Source organism: Salmo salar, chromosome 23 (assembly GCF_965601325.2).
Source record: "Salmo salar chromosome 23, fSalSal1, whole genome shotgun sequence".
NCBI lineage: Eukaryota > Metazoa > Chordata > Actinopteri > Salmoniformes > Salmonidae > Salmo > Salmo salar.
The window spans coordinates 1,879,551-1,899,014 of record NC_138313.1 but is presented as its reverse complement, the minus strand read 5'-3'; the positions used below and the strand labels follow the sequence as shown (position 1 = coordinate 1,899,014).

Here is a 19,464-nt window from a genome sequence, read left to right as displayed (position 1 = left end):
AATCGCTGCGAAATCCTATAGATGCCTTCTACAAAGTACTGACTCAGGGGTGTGAATACTTGTGTAAATGAGATATGTCTGATATTTCCGGGAGTTTGTATTTAGAGGTCACTTCTTCTAAACCTGAAAAGGGACAACTTCTAAATGTTACGCAGCAAAAACAGACAGATATATAAAAATCAGACTTAAGTAACCACATTGTGGGCCTATTACAATACAGAAATCACGACGGATTTGAAGAATATTCACTTGCTGAATGTGCGCCAATCTGGGCAATGGAACGGTCTGCGTGGCCATCTGTTGTGATGTCACCTGCTAGGTTGGGAAGCGACCTCTGCTCAGACTACGAAGATGAATACCAGTAGAAGGTTGTCGTCAATATGATTTTCAGATCACAAAAAAAAAATTTTTTTTTTTTTTTTGCCAGAGCTGCCTCAGCTGATACCGCTGCCTGTACACTGAAAGTGGCATTCGTTTTGATTTGCAAAGGAAAGTTTTCATTTGTATTTTATTTGATGTTGATGCATTTTATGCCATTGTAGGTTCTTTAGACCAACAGACATGCACAAACATTACTTAATCCTTGTTTCCTGGAGGAACATTGGTGTGCAAACATAAGATTTATATTGTTATAGCAACCTAACAGAGAAGAGAATACTGAATGTAAAGGTTAAAGATTAAACATTTGCTTGAACCAGGGGGAAAAAGAAAAGCACCATGAGCCTCCGACTATTTTTTAGAATAAGAAAAACAGTTCTGTGCATATTTCACCTATTCCTCTTAGTTTCAGTTAAAGGCCATGCATTAGATATAGATTATTGTAGAGAAAGACAGAGAGAAAGAGAAGAATAAAGGCCTATACATACAGTATGAACATTACATAAAAGATCCATTTATATATCCCGTTTATACAGTGAATTCAGAAAGTATTTAGACCCCTTCACTTTTTCCACATTTTGCAACATTATAGCCTTATTCTAAAATGGATTTAAAAAAGACAATACCCCCTAATGACAAAGCAAAAAGGTTTGACATTTTTGCAAATGTATTAAAAATAAACAAATACCTTATTTATATAAGTATTCAGACCCTTTGCTATGAGGCTTAAAAATTGAGCTGTTTCCATTGATCATCTTTGAGATGTTTCTACAACTTGATTAGAGTCCACCTGTGGTATTTTTTTTATTTGATTTAACTTTTATTTAACTAGGCAAGTCAGTTAAGAACAAATTCTTATTTACAATGATGGCCTACACTGGCCAAACCCAGACAACGCTGGCAAATTGTGCGCCGTCCTATGGGACTCCCAATCACAGCCGGTTGTGATACAGCCTGGATTCGAACCAGAGTGTCTGTATTGACACCTCGATCACTGAGATGCAGTGCCTTAGACCGCTGCGCCACTCGGGAGCCCCGAAAATTGGTAAATTCAATTGATTGGACATGATTTGGAAAGTCACACACCTGTCTATATAAGGTCCCACAGTTGACAATGCATATCAGAGCATAAACCAAGCCATGAGGCCGAAGGAATTTTCCGTAGAGTTCCGAGACAGGATTGTGTCGAGGCACAGATCTGGGGAAGGGTACCAAAAAATCTCTGCAGCATTGAAGAACACAGTGGCCACCATCAATCTTAAATGTAACTAGTTTGGAACCACCAAGACTCGTCCGGCCAGCTCTAGGAAATAAAAAGTGGGAAAAGTCAAGGGGTCTGAATACTTTCCAAATGCACTGTATATACTCAAGTGCTTTGATGCATAAAATAAACAACATTGTACACTGAAAAATAATAAAACACAGATATATTTATATATTATAATATGTGGACACCCCTTTTCTACCCCCTTTGCCTTCTTTATTCGGTACACTGTCTGCAACCCAACCATTGGACGCACAGGGGGTTCCAACCAAATGCACACGACGACAAAATCAAATGTCTAACTAACAGACAAAACGAGTCAACCGTCAAGCAGAAGGAGAGCATAACAGGGAGGTCAGTATAAGAATGGTGCATGACAACTCACAGTTCAACATAGATGGTGTGTGTATGTGTGTATGTGTAACAGTCATCACCGCTTCAACCCATATCTAATACGACGGCAGTATTGAGTGAAAAATAAATCAGAACCCCCCTAAACATCTAGTTAAAAATAAATATAAATAAAAAATACATGATGCCATGTCTGGTGTCGATATGACAAAAATAATTCAGCGGAATATATTGTCAAGCTGATCTAAAACAAGATAATAAAAGATTGTTCCTGCTCTGAAACGAATGTGCCAAGTAACAAAATAACTTTGTTTCACTGAGTATTCAAAACTGTCAAACGCATTACTTGAACTGTGTATTCTTGCAGAGCAAGAACAGAACATTTTCCAAAACTTTGATTAAATTCCAGTGTTAATGCCAGCCTAATGAAGTTATGATTTCATTAGAGAACAGCTAATGACATACAAACGCAAGCTCTCGCCAAATTGCATCACTTTAACCATTGGTCAGACAGACTCCATCAACATTGATCTAGGGATGGTCTTCCAGCTAGGATAGTTGTTGAAGGTCATGTTTTACATGCAATAAATCTGACTAGGACTACCTCCAAAGCAGGCCTTTTCTCCTATTTAGAAAATTTCAAATTTTGAGTGCGAGTCTTGTCTTATTTACACCTTGCATTAATAATGTAACATGGATTGTTTGGATTTTGTGCCAGGACCAGACAAAGGCACAACAAAGAGGGAGGAAAAAAGTAACAAATAAATGTTGTCATGGAGATGTGAAAGTGCAACAAATTGTGACTACTCTCTGGACTCAACTTCGTTCTTCGGTCAGCTAAAACAGAAACTTAAAATAGGGCCTTACAGGCCACTCTTACAGCAATCCAACCAGCTTTTCATGTACAAGGAGAAAGCATGGTGACAATCCACATAATGCTGCACTTGGTCTCTTTTCATTGATGCCATCATTGTTGTTGCATATACTGTTAATGTACACTGAAGTTTGGCCTTAGTGCCACATTCGTTTGATCTTGATTAAATGTTCCCACAACACTGTCCCTAGGTCCTGGGATCACCATTAACTGTAACGTGTGTGTGTGTGTGTGTAAGGGGTTATAACTTGAGTGTGTCTCAGGGAGGGGGCAGGGATCCAGTCCAGTTCATGTCTGCATCCAACTGGCACCCTATTGACCAGAGTCCTATGGGTCTTTGACCAGTAGGTCACTATATATAGGGAATAGGGTGTAATTTAGGACACACCCCATGTGTTTACATTGGGGGTCACGTCGGATTCCCGTCACGTCCAACGACATCTCTTCCTCTGACATGCCTCAGGGTCCGACGAACACCCCTCAGAGTCATCGCTTTCAGAGGACAAGGCCCCGGCCAAGGGGGGCGTAGGGGGCAAGTCAGACCCCAAGCCCCCCCTCCCTGGAGCCCCCAGGAGGCCGTTGTTGAGGCGGAGGACCCAGCCCAGCTTATTGTGCAGCAGGTGGCGCAGGCCAGGGGGCAGCGGCAGTACGCTCAGGGTGTCTGGGCACTCAGGGAGGAGCTTGCGGAGGCGAGCACAGCACAGGTACTGCAGGGAAGTGGGCGTGAAGCAGGAGCGGATCACCTTCATGCTGCTCTTGGCTGCTGTGGAACACGCCATGGGGTAGAAATGCTTGTTCTGTAGCTCTGTAGCCGCCACACCTGCAGAATAGAATATACATTTTATTGTCCAGTTTAGAACGGAAATATATCCATTTGCTGTCACATTACCCAACGTCACACACAAGCATAAGGCTAGGCGCAACACAGGGGTAACTAGCTGGATACATGCAGAGGGGGAATATGAGAAATCCTAGGTAGGTTCCATGTTAATTAGGTCTTGAAGTGATTTATAGGGCTGGTTTTCCCATCCCAGATCAAGCCTAGTCCTGGACTAGAAATCACTTTCAATGGAGATTTAACATAAAGCATGCATTGTAGCCCAGGACTTAGCTTAATCAGTGTCTGAGAAACTGGCCCCTAATGCCCAACCACCAATCTAACATGCAGTGTTGGGGAAGCTACCCTGAAAATATAGTTTACCAAGTTATCAATTACTTCACACTGGAGGAAGTTAAGCTACCCTTAAAGGAAAACACCCAAAAATATCTTACCAGCAGTATTTCTGTAACTTGATTGCTGGCACGCAAAACATTTTGGGACTATATCAACAATGGACTAATCAAGCAAATACCAAAATATATATTTTGGGGTGTAATTTTCCTTTAAGAAAAAATATAGTTTACTTAACTAAAGTTAATTTAAAAAAGTAGTTCAAACTACTTTGTGATAAATTATATCTAAATCTGAAATGTCAGACTACAAATTGCAAGAACAGTGAAATGTAAACAGAATGTGTAATTTAGCCTATTAATAACAAAAACTGTTTCAAGTGAGAATTAGGCATGTTTGATGCCGTAAAAGAAAGGAAATTCTTGCCTACTTCACCCATATTTTCTTATCTTTTTGCCCAAAATAGTAGTGTGTAGTTCCAGTAGTTAACTACAACGCTACATGGCAAAAAAGTAATTAACTAGTGAAAATATGACCAAGATTTGAAATTTAGTTCAACTACCACCAAGCTAATGCAAAACGTAGTTAAATTACTATATGTTGATCACTACTCAACCCACCTGGTCCCCTTGACCTGTAACCCCTGTAATTACCTATGCACTTGCGGTTCTTAAAGAAGGTGAGTGTTCCATGCCATGTGTCCAGGTGCACTCCGATGATTGAGCCCTGGCCGAAACGTGAGGAGAAATTCACCTTGTCTCCTTTATGATGTAACAGACCTAGAGGATGACCATATTATTATTATAAGGGGAAAACAAAAACAGGCCCACACACACACACACAATTATTTCATGTTTCAAAACAATTTCTTTATCCAGATGAAGGGTACTGTTAAGGGAACCCCAACGGCTACTAACTATGCTAATTTGTATGTGGGTTAAATGGAGAAACAGTCAATTCTCAACCACCTCAAAATATATTTTTTGGGCCCAACATTATTTGGAAATGGTACATTGATATCTTTGCTGCTGTACCTGTAGACTTCCTGTCAGCATTGGCTCGCGAAACTACCTACCTTCATACTGCATGGTCATGGCTAAACAGCTTTTGTTAAATTGACATCAAAAGTTATTTTGTAGCATTTTGGCTAACCCTAACCCTTTTCATAACCTTAACCCAATTCTCCTATACTGCTACGTAAAGTCAAATCTGACAAAAGCTGTATTCATTGTAGTCAAAACCATACTAGACGAAGAGACATAAAAATGATATCCACGAGTTAATCGGACTCTGGGTAAGTAGATAAAAGGTCTTCATTGCCAAAATCCCAAAGTATCCCTTCAACCTCTATGCGATCGGGAAAGTTGTTTTGTAATATGCATAATGTGACTAGAACGACGTTGTAAACAACATCTTTACAAGGTCCTTTGCTGTTGTTCTGGGATTGATTTGCACTTTTTGACCAAAGTACATTCATCTCTAGGAGACAGAACGCTTCTCCTTCCTGAGCGGTATGATGGCTGCGTGGGCCCATGGTGTTTATACTTGCATACTATTGTTTGTATAGATGAACGTGGTACCTTCAGGCGTTTGGAAATTGCTCCCAAGGATGAACCAGACTTGTGGAGGTCTACAATATGTTTTCTGAGGTCTTGGCTAATTGCTTTTGATTTGCCCATGATGTCAAGCAAAGAGGCACTGAGTTTGAAGGTAGTCCTTGAAATACATCCACAGATAGGCTAATTGACATAATTTGAGTCAATTGAGGTCTATCAGAAGCTTCTAAAGCCATGACACAATTTCCTGGAATTTTCCAAGCTGTTTAACCTCTCTGGGAAATGTGGCCGTGGCACACACTATTCAACAGCCAGTGAAATAGCAGGGCGGCAAATTCCAAACAACAAAAATCTCATAATTCAAATTTCTCAAACATACAACTATTATATCGCATTTTAAAGATACACTTCTCGTTAATCCAACCACATTGTCCGATTTCAAAAAGGCTTTACGGCGAAAGCATAACATTAGATTGTTAGGACAGCGCCGAGACAAGAAAAACCACACAGCCATTTTCCAAGCAAGGAGAGGCATCACCAAAACCAGAAATACAGCTAAAATTAATCACTAACCTTTGATGATCTTCATCAGATGGCACTCATAGGACTTCATGTTACACAATACATGTATGTTTTGCTCGATAAAGTTCATCTTTATGTCCAAATACCTCCATTTTGTTCGCGCGTTAGGTTCACTATTCCAAATGTAAGGCACGCGCTTACTAGTCCAGACAAAGTCAAAAAAGTTATACTACAGTTTTTAGAAACATGTCAAACGATGTATAGAATCAATCTTTAGGATGTTTTTATCATAAATCTTCTATAATATTCCAACCGGACGATTCCTTTGTCTTCAAAAAAGAAAAGGAACACAGCTAACTCTCACGTGAGCGAGCGCCACTGTGCTCATGTCATTTTCTCACTCATCTACTTTCAGGAGCTCTTATTCTCTCCCTATTCACAGTAGAAGCATGAAACAACGCTCTAAAGACTGTTGACATCTAGTGGAAGCCTTAGGAAGTGCAAAATGAACCCTAAGTCACTGTATAGGCAATCACTGGAAAAACTAGAAACCTCAGATATCCACACTTCCTGGTTGGATTTTTCTCAGGTTTTTGCCTGCCATATGAGTTCCGTTATACTCACAGACATCATTCAAATAGTTTTAGAAACTTCAGTGTTTTCTACCCAAATCTACTAATAATATGCATATCCTACCTTCTGAGCATGAGTAGCAGGCAGTTTACTACGGGCACTCCTTTCATCCGGACGTCAAAATACTGCCCCCTACCCTAGAGAAGTTAAAGAAGGAATAAAACTGGCCTTCTTAAGACTAGTTGAACCTAGAGCATCAGCATTTGTGGGTTTGATTACAGGTTCAAAATGGCCAGAAACAAAGACCTTTCTTCTGAAACTCGTCAGTCTATTCTTGTTCTGAGAAATGAAGGCTATTCCATGCGAGAAATTGCCAAGAAACTGAAGATCTCGTACAACGCTGTGTACTACTCCCTTCACAGAACAGTGCAAACTTGGTCTAACCAGAATAGAAAGAGTGGGAGGCCCCGGTGCGCAACTGAGCAAGAGGACTAGTACATTAGAGTGTCTAGTTTGAGAAACAGACGCCTCACAAGTCCTCAACTGGCAGCTTCATTAAATAGTACCCACAAAACACCAGTCTCAACGTCAACAGTGAAGAGGCGACTCCGGGATGCTGGACTTGTCGAACCAGGGACTGTAGTGACGCCTCTAGCACAAAGATGCAGTTACCTACACATGGTTGATGATATTACTAGGTTAACTAGCTTGTCCTGCATTGCATATAATCAATGCGGTGCCTAACTTCCCTCGAATCACAGCCTACTTCAACATCGCCAAAACGGGTTATGATTTAACAAAAGCGCATTGACGAAAAAAGCACAATTGTTGCACAAATGTACTTAACCATAAACATCAATGTCTTTCTTAAAATCAATACACAGAAGTATATGTTTTTAAACCTGCATATTTAGTTAAAAGAAATTCATGTTAGGAGGCAATATCTTGCGTTCAGTGCAAGCAGAGTCAGGGTATATGCAGCAGTCAGGGTATAAGACAGCACTTTACTGTGTTTGCCAGCAGCTCTTTGCAATGCTTGAAGCACAGCGCTGTTTATGACTTCAAGCCTATCAACTCCCCAGATTATGCAGGCAATACTAAAGTGCCTATAAGAACATCCAATAGTCAAAGGTATATGAAATACAAATGGTATAGAGAGAAATAGTCGACGCGTCATAAATCCTATAATAACTACAACCTAAAACTTCTTAACTGGGAATATTGAAGACTCATGCTAAAAGGAACCACCAGCTTTCATATGTTCTGAGCAAGGAACTTAAAAGTTAGCATCTTTTACATGGCACATAATGAACTTTTACTGTCTCCTCCAACACTGTGTTTTTGCATTTTTTAAACCAAATTGAACATGTTTCATTATTTATTTGAGACTAAATTAATTAATTTTATTTATGTATTATATTAAGTTAAAATAAGTGTTCATTGATCATTCAGTATTGTTGTAATTGTCATTATTACAAAAATATACAGTTCCAAGTCGGAATTTACATACACCTTAGCCAAATACATTCAAACTCAGTTTTTCACAATTCCTGACATTCAATCCAAGTAAACATTCCCTGTCTTAGGTCAGTTAGGATCACCACTTTATTTTAAGAAAGTGAAATGTCAGAATAATAGTAGAGAGAATTATTTATTTCAGCTTTTATTTATTTCATCACATTCCCAGTGGGTCAGAAGTTTACATACACTCAATTAGTATTTGGTAGCATTGCCTTTAAATAGTTTAACTTGGGTCAAACGTTTTGGGTAGCCTTCAACAAGCTTCCCACAATAAATTGGGTGCATTTTGGCCCATTCCTCCTGACAGAGCTGGTGTAACTGAGTCAGGTTTGTAGGCCTCCTTGCTCGCACACGCTTTTTCAGTTCTGCCCACAAATGTTCTATAGGATTGAGGTCAGGGCTTTGTGATGGCCACTCCAATACCTTGACTTTGTTGTCCTTAAGCCATTTTGCCACAACTTTGGACGTATGCTTGGGATCATTTTCCATTTAGAAGACCCATTCGCGACCAAGCTTTTTTATTTTATTTATTTCACCTTTATTTAACCAGGTAGGCTAGTTGAGAACAAGTTCTCATTTACAACTGCGACCTGGCAGTGGCTGTTCTAGACCATTTCAACTGGGGGGGCCAAGCTGGGGCCAGTTGTACTGTTAGAGGGGCCAGTTACATTAGACGTTATTGTTGTCATATCATTTTCTTCACTGCATTGCAGGCATTAGCAGGCAAAAGACCATGCTCATAATGCAGATGCATGTGGTACGATACTGTTGTGTTCCGCTTAAACATTTACATTACATTTAAGTCATTTAGCAGACGCTCTTATCCAGAGCGACTTACAAATTGGTGCATTCACCTTATGATATCCAGTGGAACAACCACTTTACAATAGTGCATCTAAATCTTTTAAGGGGGGGGGGGGGGTTAGAAGGATTACTTTATCCTATCCTAGGTATTCCTTAAAGAGGTGGGGTTTCAGGTGTTTCCGGAAGGTGGTGATTGACTCCGCTGTCCTGGCGTCGTGAGGGAGCTTGTTCCACCATTGGGGTGCCAGAGCAGCGAACAGTTTTGACTGGGCTGAGCGGGAACTGTGCTTCCTCAGAGGTAGGGGGGCCAGCAGGCCAGAGGTGGATGAACGCAGTGCCCTTGTTTGGGTGTAGGGCCTGATCAGAGCCTGAAGGTATGGAGGTGCCGTTCCCTTCACAGCTCCGTAGGCAATCACCATGGTCTTGTAGCGGATGCGAGCTTCAACTGGAAGCCAGTGGAGAGAGCCGTCCCTCTAGAAAATGTGTGGGGTAAATTAGTGTTCCGAGTTGTCTAATAACGGATGTAAAAAAAGAACGATAGCAAAAATTTGTTATGTAAAAATGATTTCATACTCCACATTTAGGGGGGCCACAAGGGGGTCCAAAATTGTTGTCACAGGGGCACTGCCCCCCCCAGAACCGCTAGTGTGACCTGGCCAAGATACAAGATAAAGCAAAGCAGTTCGACACATACAACACAGAGTTACACATGGAATAAACAAACAGTCAATAATACAGTAGAAAAAGTCTATATACAGTGTGTGCAAATGAGGTAGGATAGGGAGGTAAGGCAAAAAATAGGGCATGGTGGCAAAGTAATTACAATATGGCAATTAAACACTGGAATGGTAGATGTGCAGAAGATGAATGTGCAAGTACAGATACTGGGGTGCAAAGGAGCAAGATAAATAAATACAGTATGGGGATGAGGTAGTTGGATGGGCTATTTACAAATGGGCTATGTACATGTGCAGTGATCTGTGAGATGCTCTGACAGCTGGTGCTTAACTTCTTATGGCTGGGTGGCAGTATTGAGTAGCTTGGATGAAGAAGGTACCCAGAGTAAACTGCCTGCTACTCAGGCCCAGAAGCTAAGATATGCATATTATTAGTAGAGTTGTATAGAAAACACTCTAAAGTTTCTAAAACTGTTTGAATGATGTCTGTGAGTATAACAGAACTCATATGGCAGGCAAAAACCTGAGAAAATATCCAACCAGGAAGTGGGAAATCTGAGGTTTGTAGTTTTTCCAAGTCTTGGCCTATCCAATATACAGTGTCTGTGGGGTCATATTGCACTTCCTAAGGATCCACTAGATGTCAACAATCTTTAGAACCTTGTTTGAGGCTTCTACTGTGAAGTGGAGGGGAATAAGAGCTGATTGTATCAGGTGTCTGCCAGATGGGCATGAGCTTCAGCCATGCACGTGCCCGTGAGAGGTAGCCGAGTTCCATTGCATTTCTAAAGACAAAGGAATTCTCCGGTTGAAATCTTATTGAAGCTTTATGATAAAAACATCCTAAAGATTGATTCTATACATCGTTTGACATGTTTCTACGAACTGTAATGGATTGTTTTGAGCTTTCGTCTGGCCTGCGCGTCGTGAATTTGGATTTGTGAACTGAAGGCGCGAACAAAAAGGAGGTATTTGGACATAAAGGATGGACTTTATCGAACAAAAATGTATTGTGGAACTGGGATTCCTGGGAGTGCATTCTGATGAAGATCATCAAAGGTAAATATTTATAATGGTATTTCTGATTTCTGTTGACTCCAACATGGCGGATATATTTTTGCCTTGTTTTTGTGTCTGAGCGCCATACTCAGATTATTGCATGGTGTGCTTTTTCGGTAAAGCGTTTTTGAAATCTGACACAGCGGTTGCATTAACCTCTCTAGGCTAGGCGGGACGAATTCGTCCCACCTACGTAACAGCCACTGCTATCCTGTGGCGCGATTTTCAAAACCTTAAAAATCCTATTACTTCAATTTCTCAAACATATGACTATTTTACAGCCATTTAAAGACAAGACTCTCGTTAATCTAACCACACTGTCCGATTTCAAAAAGGCTTTACAACGAAAGCAAAACATTAGATTATGTCAGCAGAGTACCAAGCCAGAAATAATCAGACACCCATTTTTCAAGCCAGCATATAATGTCACCAAAACCCAGAAGACAGCTAAATGCAGCACTCACCTTTGATGATCTTCATCAGATGACAACCCTAGGACATTATGTTATACAATACATGCATGTTTTGTTCAATCAAGTTCATATTTATATCAAAAACCAGCTTTTTACATTAGCATGTGACGTTCAGAACTAGCATACCCCCCGCAAACTTCCGGGGAATTCGCTAACATTTTACTAAATTACTCACGATAAACGTTCACAAAAAGCATAACAATTATTTTAAGAATTATAGATACAGACCTCCTCTATGCACTCGATATGTCCGATTTTAAAATAGCTTTTTGGTGAAAGCACATTTTGCAATATTCTAAGTACATAGCCCAGGCATCACGGGCTCGCTATTTAGACACCCGGCAAGTTTAGCACTCACCATAATCATATTTACTATTATAAAAGTTTCATTACCTTTTGTTGTCTTCGTCAGAATACACACCCAGGACTGCTACTTCAATAACAAATGTTGGTTTGGTCCAAAATAATCCATCGTTATATCCGAATAGCGGCGTTTTGTTCGTGCGTTCCAGACACTATCCGAAATAGTAAAGAAGTGTCACGCGCATGGCGCAATTCGTGACAATAAAATTCTAAGTATTCCATTACCGTACTTCGAAGCATGTCAACCGCTGTTTAAAATCAATTTTTACGACATTTTTCTCGTAGAAAAGCGATAATATTCCGACAGGGAATCTCCTTTTCGGCAAACAGAGGAAAAAATCCCAAAGGCGGGGGCGGTCGGGGTCACGCGCATAAGCCAGTGTCTCTTGATCGGCCACTTGAGAAAGGCGATAATGTGTTTCAGCCTGGGGCTGGAATGACGACATTCTGTTTTTTCCCGGGCTCTGAGCGCCTATGGACGACGTGGGAAGTGTCACGTTAGAGCAGAGATCCTTAGTAAATGATAGAGATGGAAAAGAAGTTCAACAAATGGTCAGACAGGCCACTTCCTGTAAAGGAATCTCTCAGGTTTTGACCTGCCATTTGAGTTCTGTTATACTCACAGACACCATTCAAACAGTTTTAGAAAATTTAGGGTGTTTTCTATCCATATGTAATAAGTATATGCATATTCTAGTTACTGGGTAGGAGTGGTAACCAGATTAAATCGGGTATGTTTTTTATCCAGCCGTGTCAATGCTGCCCCCTAGCCCTAACAGGTTAAGGAGAAGTTTATCTAAAGTTCCATGCATAACACTTGTATTTTCATCAACATTTATAATGAGTATTTCTGTAAATTGATGTGGCTCTCTGCAAAATCACCAGAGGTTTTGGAGGCAAAACATTACTGAACATAACGCACCAATGTAAACTGAGATTTTTGGATATAAATATGAACTTTATCGAACAAAACATACATGTATTGTGTAACATGAAGTCCTATGAGTGTCATCTGATGAAGATCATCAAAGGTTAGTGATTCATTTTATCTCTATTTCTGCTTTTTGTGACTCCTCTCTTTGGCTGGAAAAATGGCTGTGTTTTTCTGTGACTAGGTGCTGACCTAACAATCGTTTGGTGTGCTTTCGCCTTTTTGAAATCGGACACTGTGGTTGGATTAACAAGAAGTTTATCTTTAACCTGTTAGGGCTAGGGGGCAGTATTGACACGGCTGGGTAAAAAAAACATACCCGATGTAATCTGGTTACCACTCCTACCCAGTAACTAGAATATGCATATACTTATTACATATGGATAGAAAACACCCTAAATTTTCGAAAACTGTTTGAATGGTGTCTGTGAGTATAACAGAACTCATTTGGCAGGCAAAACCCTGAGACATTTTCTGACAGGAAGTGGATACCTGATGTGTTGTATTACCTTTAAACCTATCCCATTGAAAAACACAGGGGCTGAGGAATATTTTGGCACTTCCTATTGCTTCCACTAGATGTCACCAGCCTTTACAAAGTGTTTTGAGTCTTCTGGAGGGAGATCTGACCGAACAAGAGCCATGGAACGATGATGTCCCATTAGACACCTGGCGCGCGAGTTCATGTTGGGTACCCTCGTTCCAATACGTTATAAAAGAGTATGCATTCGTCCACCTTGAATATTATTCATGTTCTGGTTAAAAAAGGCCCTAATGATTTATGCTATACAACGTTTGACATGTTTGAACGAACGTAAATATATTTTTTCCCCTCGTTCATGACGAGAAGTCCGGCTGGCTTAGATCATGTGCTAACAAGACAGAGATTTTTGGACATAAATGATGAGCTTTTTTGAACAAAACTACATTCGTTATGGACCTGTGATACCTGGAAGTGACATCTGATGAAGAGAATCAAAGGTAATGGATTATTTACATAGTATTTTCGATTTTAGATCTCCCCAACATGACGTCTAGTCTGTATCGCAACGCGTATTTTTCTGGGCGCAGTGCTCAGATTATTGCAAAGTGTGATTTCCCAGTAAGGTTATTTTTAAATCTGGCAAGTTGATTGCGTTCAAGAGATGTAAATCTATAATTCTTTAAATGACAATATAATATTTTACCAATGTTTTCTAATTTTAATTATTTAATTTGTGACGCTGACTTGACTGCCGGTTATTGGAGGGAAACGATTTCCTCAACATCAATGCCATAGTAAAACGCTGTTTTTGGATATAAATATGAACTTGATAGAACTAAAAATGCATGCATTGTCTAACATAATGTCCTAGGAGTGTCATCTGATGGAGATTGTAAAAGGTTAGTGCATCATTTTAGCTGGTTTTATGGTTTTGGTGACCCAGTCTTTGAATTGACAAAACATTACACACAACTCTTGTAAATGTACTGTCCTAACATACTCTAAATTTATGCTTTCGCCGTAAAACCTTTTTGAAATCGTAAAACGTGGTTAGATTAAGGAGATGTTTATCTTTCAAAGGGTGTAAAATAGTTGTATGTTTGAAAAATTGGAATTTTGACATTTATTTGGATTCAAATTTGCCGCTCTTGAAATGCACCTGCTGTTGATGGAGTGCACCACGGGTGGCACGCTAGCGTCCCACCTAGCCCATAGAGGTTAACATGGTGTAAAATACTTGAGGAATTTTAATTATGAGATTTATGTTGTTTGAATTTGGCGCTATGCACATTCACTGGCTGTTGTCATATCGATCCCGTTAACGGGATTTCAGCCGTAAGAAGTTAAAGCTAGTGAGGGAGATATGAGTCTCGAGCTTCAGTGATTTTTGCAGTTCGTTCCAGTCATTGGCAGCAGAAAACTGAAAAGAAAGGCAGCCAAAGGAAGAATTGGCTTTGTGGGTGACCAGTGAGAAATACCTGCTGGAGCGCGTGCTATGGGTGGGTGCTGCTATGGTGACCAGTGAGCTGAGATAAGGCAGGGCTTGACCTAGAAGAGACTTGTAGATGACCTGGAGCCAGTGGGTTTGGAGACGAGTATGAAGCGAGGGCCAGCCAACGAGAGTCTCTTTTGGAAGAAGCTAGCTAGCTAACGAAGAACAACAAAGAATATCTAGTTAACAGAAGAAAAGAAAGAGAAAATCAGGACAGAAGAAAAAGGATATCAAAGTGAAACAGTTCTCTAAAGACACAAGAGACAATAATACAAGAAACAACACTTCTGTAGCTTGTCAACTATGTGTCTGTCTATCCCTGTTCTCTCCCCTCTGCACAGGCCATACAAACGCTTCACACCGCGTGGCCGCTGCCACTCTAACCTGGTGGTCCCAGCGAGCACGACCCACGTGGAGTTCCAGGTCTCCGGCAGCCTCTGGAACTGCCGGTCTGCGGCCAACAAGGCTGAGTTCATCTCAGCCTATGCTACCCTCCAGTCCCTAGACTTCCTGGCGCTGACGGAAACATGGATTACCACAGATAACACTGCTACTCCTACTGCTCTCTCCTCGTCTGCCCACGTGTTCTCGCATACCCCTAGAGCATCGAGCCAGCGGGGTGGTGGCACTGGAATCCTCATCTCTCCCAAGTGGACATTCTCTCTTTCTCCCCTGACCCATCTGTCTATCTCCTCATTTGAATTCCATGCTGTCACAGTTACCAGCCCTTTCAAGCTTAACATCCTTATCATTTATTGCCCTCCAGGTTCCCTTGGAGAGTTCATCAATGAGCTTGACGCCTTGATAAGTTCCTTTCCTGAGGATGGCTCACCTCTCACAGTTCTGGGTGACTTTAACCTCCCCACGTCTACCTTTGACTCATTCCTCTCTGCCTCCTTCTTTCCACTCCTCTCCTCTTTTGACCTCACCCTCTCACCTTCCCCCCCCTACTCACAAGGCAGGCAATACGCTTGACCTCATCTTTACTAGATGCTGTTCTTCCACTAATCTCATTGCAACTCCCCTCCAAATCTCCGACCACTCCCTTGTATCCTTTTCCCTCTCGCTCTCATCCAACACTTCTCACTCTGCCCCTACTCGGATGGTATTGCGCCGTCCCAACCTTCGCTCTCTCTCTCCCGCTGCTCTCTCCTCTTCCATCCTATCATCTCTTCCCAAACCTTCTCCAACCTCTCTCCTCCCTTTCTGCATCCTTTGATTTTCTCTGTCCCCTATCCTCCAGGCCGGCTCGGTCCTCCCCTCCTGCTCCGTGGCTCGACGACTCACTACGAGCTCACAGAACAAGGCTCCGGGCAGCCGAGCGGAAATGGAGGAAAACTCGCCTCCCTGCGGACCTGGCATCCTTTCACTCCCTCCTCTCTACATTCTCCTCTTCTGTCTCTGCTGCTAAAGCCACTTTCTACCACTCTAAATTCCAAGCATCTGCCTCTAACCCTAGGAAGCTCTTTGCTACCTTCTCCTCCCTCCTGAATCCTCCTCCCCCTCCCCCCCCTCCTCCCTCTCTGCGGATGACTTCGTCAACCATTTTGAAAAGAAGGTTGACGATATCCGATCCTCGTTTGCTAAGTCAAACGACACCGCTGGTCCTGCTCACACTGCCCTACCCTGTGCTTTGACCTCTTTCTCCCCTCTCTCTCCAGATGAAATCTCGCGTCTTGTGACGGCCGGCCGCCCAACAACCTGCCCACTTGACCCTATCCCCTCCTCTCTTCTCCAGACCATTTCCGGAGACCTTCTCCCCTTCCTCACCTCGCTCATCAACTCATCCTTGACCGCTGGCTACGTCCCTTCCGTCTTCAAGAGAGCGAGAGTTGCACCCCTTCTGAAAAAACCTACACTCGATCCCTCCGATGTCAACAACTACAGACCAGTATCCCTTCTTTCTTTTCTCTCCAAAACTCTTGAACGTGCCGTCCTTGGCCAGCTCTCCTGCTATCTCTCTCAGAATGACCTTCTTGATCCTAATCAGTCAGGTTTCAAGACTGGGCATTCAACTGAGACTGCTCTTCTCTGTGTCACGGAGGCTCTCCGCACTGCTAAAGCTAACTCTCTCTCCTCTGCTCTCATCCTTCTAGACCTATCTGCTGCCTTTGATACTGTGAACCATCAGATCCTCCTCTCCATCCTCTCCGAGTTGGGCATCTCCGGCGCGGCCCACGCTTGGATTGCGTCCTACCTGACAGGTCGCTCCTACCAGGTGGCGTGGCGAGAATCTGTCTCCGCACCACGCGCTCTCACCACTGGTGTCCCCCAGGGCTCTGTTCTAGGCCCTCTCCTATTCTCGCTATACACCAAGTCACTTGGCTCTGTCATATCCTCACATGGTCTCTCCTATCATTGCTATGCAGACGACACACAATTAATCTTCTCCTTTCCCCCTTCTGATAACCAGGTGGCGAATCGCATCTCTGCATGTCTGTCAGACATATCAGTGTGGATGACGGATCACCAGCTCAAGCTGAACCTCGGCAAGACGGAGCTGCTCTTCCTCCCGGGGAAGGACTGCCCGTTCCATGATCTCGCCATCACGGTTGACAACTCCCTTGTGTCCTCCTCCCAGAGTGCTAAGAACCTTGGCGTGATCCTGGACAACACCCTGTCGTTCTCCACTAACATCAAGGCGGTGACCCGATCCTGTAGGTTCATGCTCTACAACATTCGCAGAGTACGACCCTGCCTCACACAGAAAGCGGCGCAGGTCCTAATCCAGGCACTTGTCATCTCCCGTCTGGATTACTGCAACTCGCTGTTGGCTGGGCTCCCTGCCTGTGCCATTAAACCCCTACAACTCATCCAGAACGCCGCAGCCCGTCTGGTGTTCAACCTTCCCAAGTTCTCTCACGTCACCCCGCTCCTCCGCTCTCTCCACTGGCTTCCAGTTGAACCTCGCATCCGCTACAAGACCATGGTGATTGCCTACGGAGCTGTGAAGGGAACGGCACCTCCATACCTTCAGGCTCTGATCAGGCCCTACACCCAAACAAGGGCACTGCGTTCATCCACCACTGGCCTGCTGGCCCCCCTACCTCTGAGGAAGCACAGTTCCCGCTCAGCCCAGTCAAAACTGTTCGCTGCTCTGGCACCCCAATGGTGGAACAAGCTCCCTCACGACGCCAGGACAGCGGAGTCAATCACCACCTTCCGGAGACACCTGAAACCCCACCTCTTTAAGGAATACCTAGGATAGGATAAAGTAATCCTTCTAACCCCCCCCCCCCCTTAAAAGATGTAGATGCACTATTGTAAAGTGGTTGTTCCACTGGATATCATAAGGTGAATGCACCATTTTGTAAGTCGCTCTGGATAACAGCGTCTGCTAAATGACTTAAATGTAAATGTAATGTAAATGTAATGTTTTGTCAATTCAAAGACAGGCGTCACCAAAACCATAAAACCAGCTAAAATGATGCACTAACCTTTGACAATCTCCATCAGATGACACTCCTAGGACATTATGTTAGACAATGCATGCATTTTTAGTTCTATCAAGTTCATATTTATATCCAAAAACAGCGTTTTACTATGGCGTTGATGTTCAGGAAATCGTTTCCCTTCAATAACCGGCAGTCAAGTCAGCACCACAAATTAAATAATTAAAATTAGAAAACATTGGTAAAATATTATATTGTCATTTAAAGAATTATAGATTTACATCTCTTGAACGCAATCGACTTGCCAGATTTAAAAATAACCTTACTGGGAAATCACACTTTGCAATAATCTGAGCACTGCGCCCAGAAAAATACGCTTTGCGATACAGACAAACGGCCATGTTGGAGAGATCTAAAATCGAAAATACTATGTAAATAATCCATTACCTTTGATTCTCTTCATCAGATGTCACTTCCAGGAATCCCAGGTCCATAACGAATGTAGTTTTGTTCAAAAAAGCTCATCATTTATGTCCAAAAAGCTCCGTGTTGTTAGCACATGATCTAAGCCCGCCGGACTTCACTTCATGAACGAGGGGAAAAAATATATTTACGTTCGTTCAAACATGTCAAACGTTGTATAGCATAAATCATTAGTGCCTTTTTTAACCTGTTAGGGCTAGGGGGCAGCATTGACACGGCTGGATAAAAAACATACCCGATTTAATCTGGTTACCACTCCTACTCAGTAACTAGAATATGCATATACTTATTACATATGGATAGAAAACACCCTAAATTTTCTAAAACTGTTTGAATGGTGTCTGTGAGTATAACAGAACTCAAATGGCAGGTCAAAACCTGAGAGATTCCTTTACAGGAAGTGGCCTGTCTGACCATTTCTGGAACTTCTTTGCCATCTCTATCATTTACTAAGGATCTCTGCTCTAACGTGACACTTCCCACGTCGTCCATAGGCTCTCATAGCCCGGGAAAAAAGAGAATGTCGTCATTCCAGCCCCAGGCTGAAACACATTATCGCCTTTCTCAAGTGGCCCATCAAGAGACACTAGCTTATGCGCGTGACCCCGACCGCCCCCGCCTTTGGGATTTTTTCCTCTGTTTGCCGAAAAGGAGATTCCCTGTCGGAATTTTATCGCTTTTCTACGAGAAAAATGACGTAAAAATTGATTTTAAACAGTGGTTGACATGCTTCGACGTACGGCAATGGAATACTTTGAATTTTATTGTCAGGAATTGCGCCAAGCGCGCGACACTTCTTTACTATTTCGGATAGTGTCTGGAACGCACGAACAAAACGCCGCTATTCGGATATAACGATGGATTATTTTGGACCAAACCAACATTTGTTATTGAAGTAGACGTCCTGGGTGTGCATTCTGACGAAGACAACAAAAGGTAATGACATTTTTATAATAGTAAATATGATTATGGTGAGTGCTAAACTTGCCGGGTGTCTAAATAGCGAGCCCGTGATGCCTGGGCTATCTACTGAGAATATTGCAAAATGTGCTTTCACCAAAAAGCTATTTTAAAATCGGACATATCGAGTGCATAG

At 42.3% G+C, this 19,464-nt stretch overlaps 1 protein-coding gene across 2 annotated transcripts in view; it reads right to left on the bottom strand.

The window, feature by feature from the left end:
* Positions 1-489: 489 nt before the first annotated feature.
* Positions 490-19,464, bottom strand: part of LOC106583885 (SPRY domain-containing SOCS box protein 3) — a 34,428-nt gene continuing 15,453 nt past the window's right edge. For both annotated transcript variants that reach the window (XM_014168509.3, XM_014168510.3), the window contains exons 6-7: positions 4,692-4,817; positions 490-3,687 (exon numbers count right to left, since the gene is read on the bottom strand). In XM_014168509.3, the coding sequence (XP_014023984.1) occupies positions 3,293-3,687; positions 4,692-4,817 (521 nt within the window). In that variant the 3' untranslated portion in view covers positions 490-3,292. The remainder of the gene's footprint in view (positions 3,688-4,691; positions 4,818-19,464) is intronic.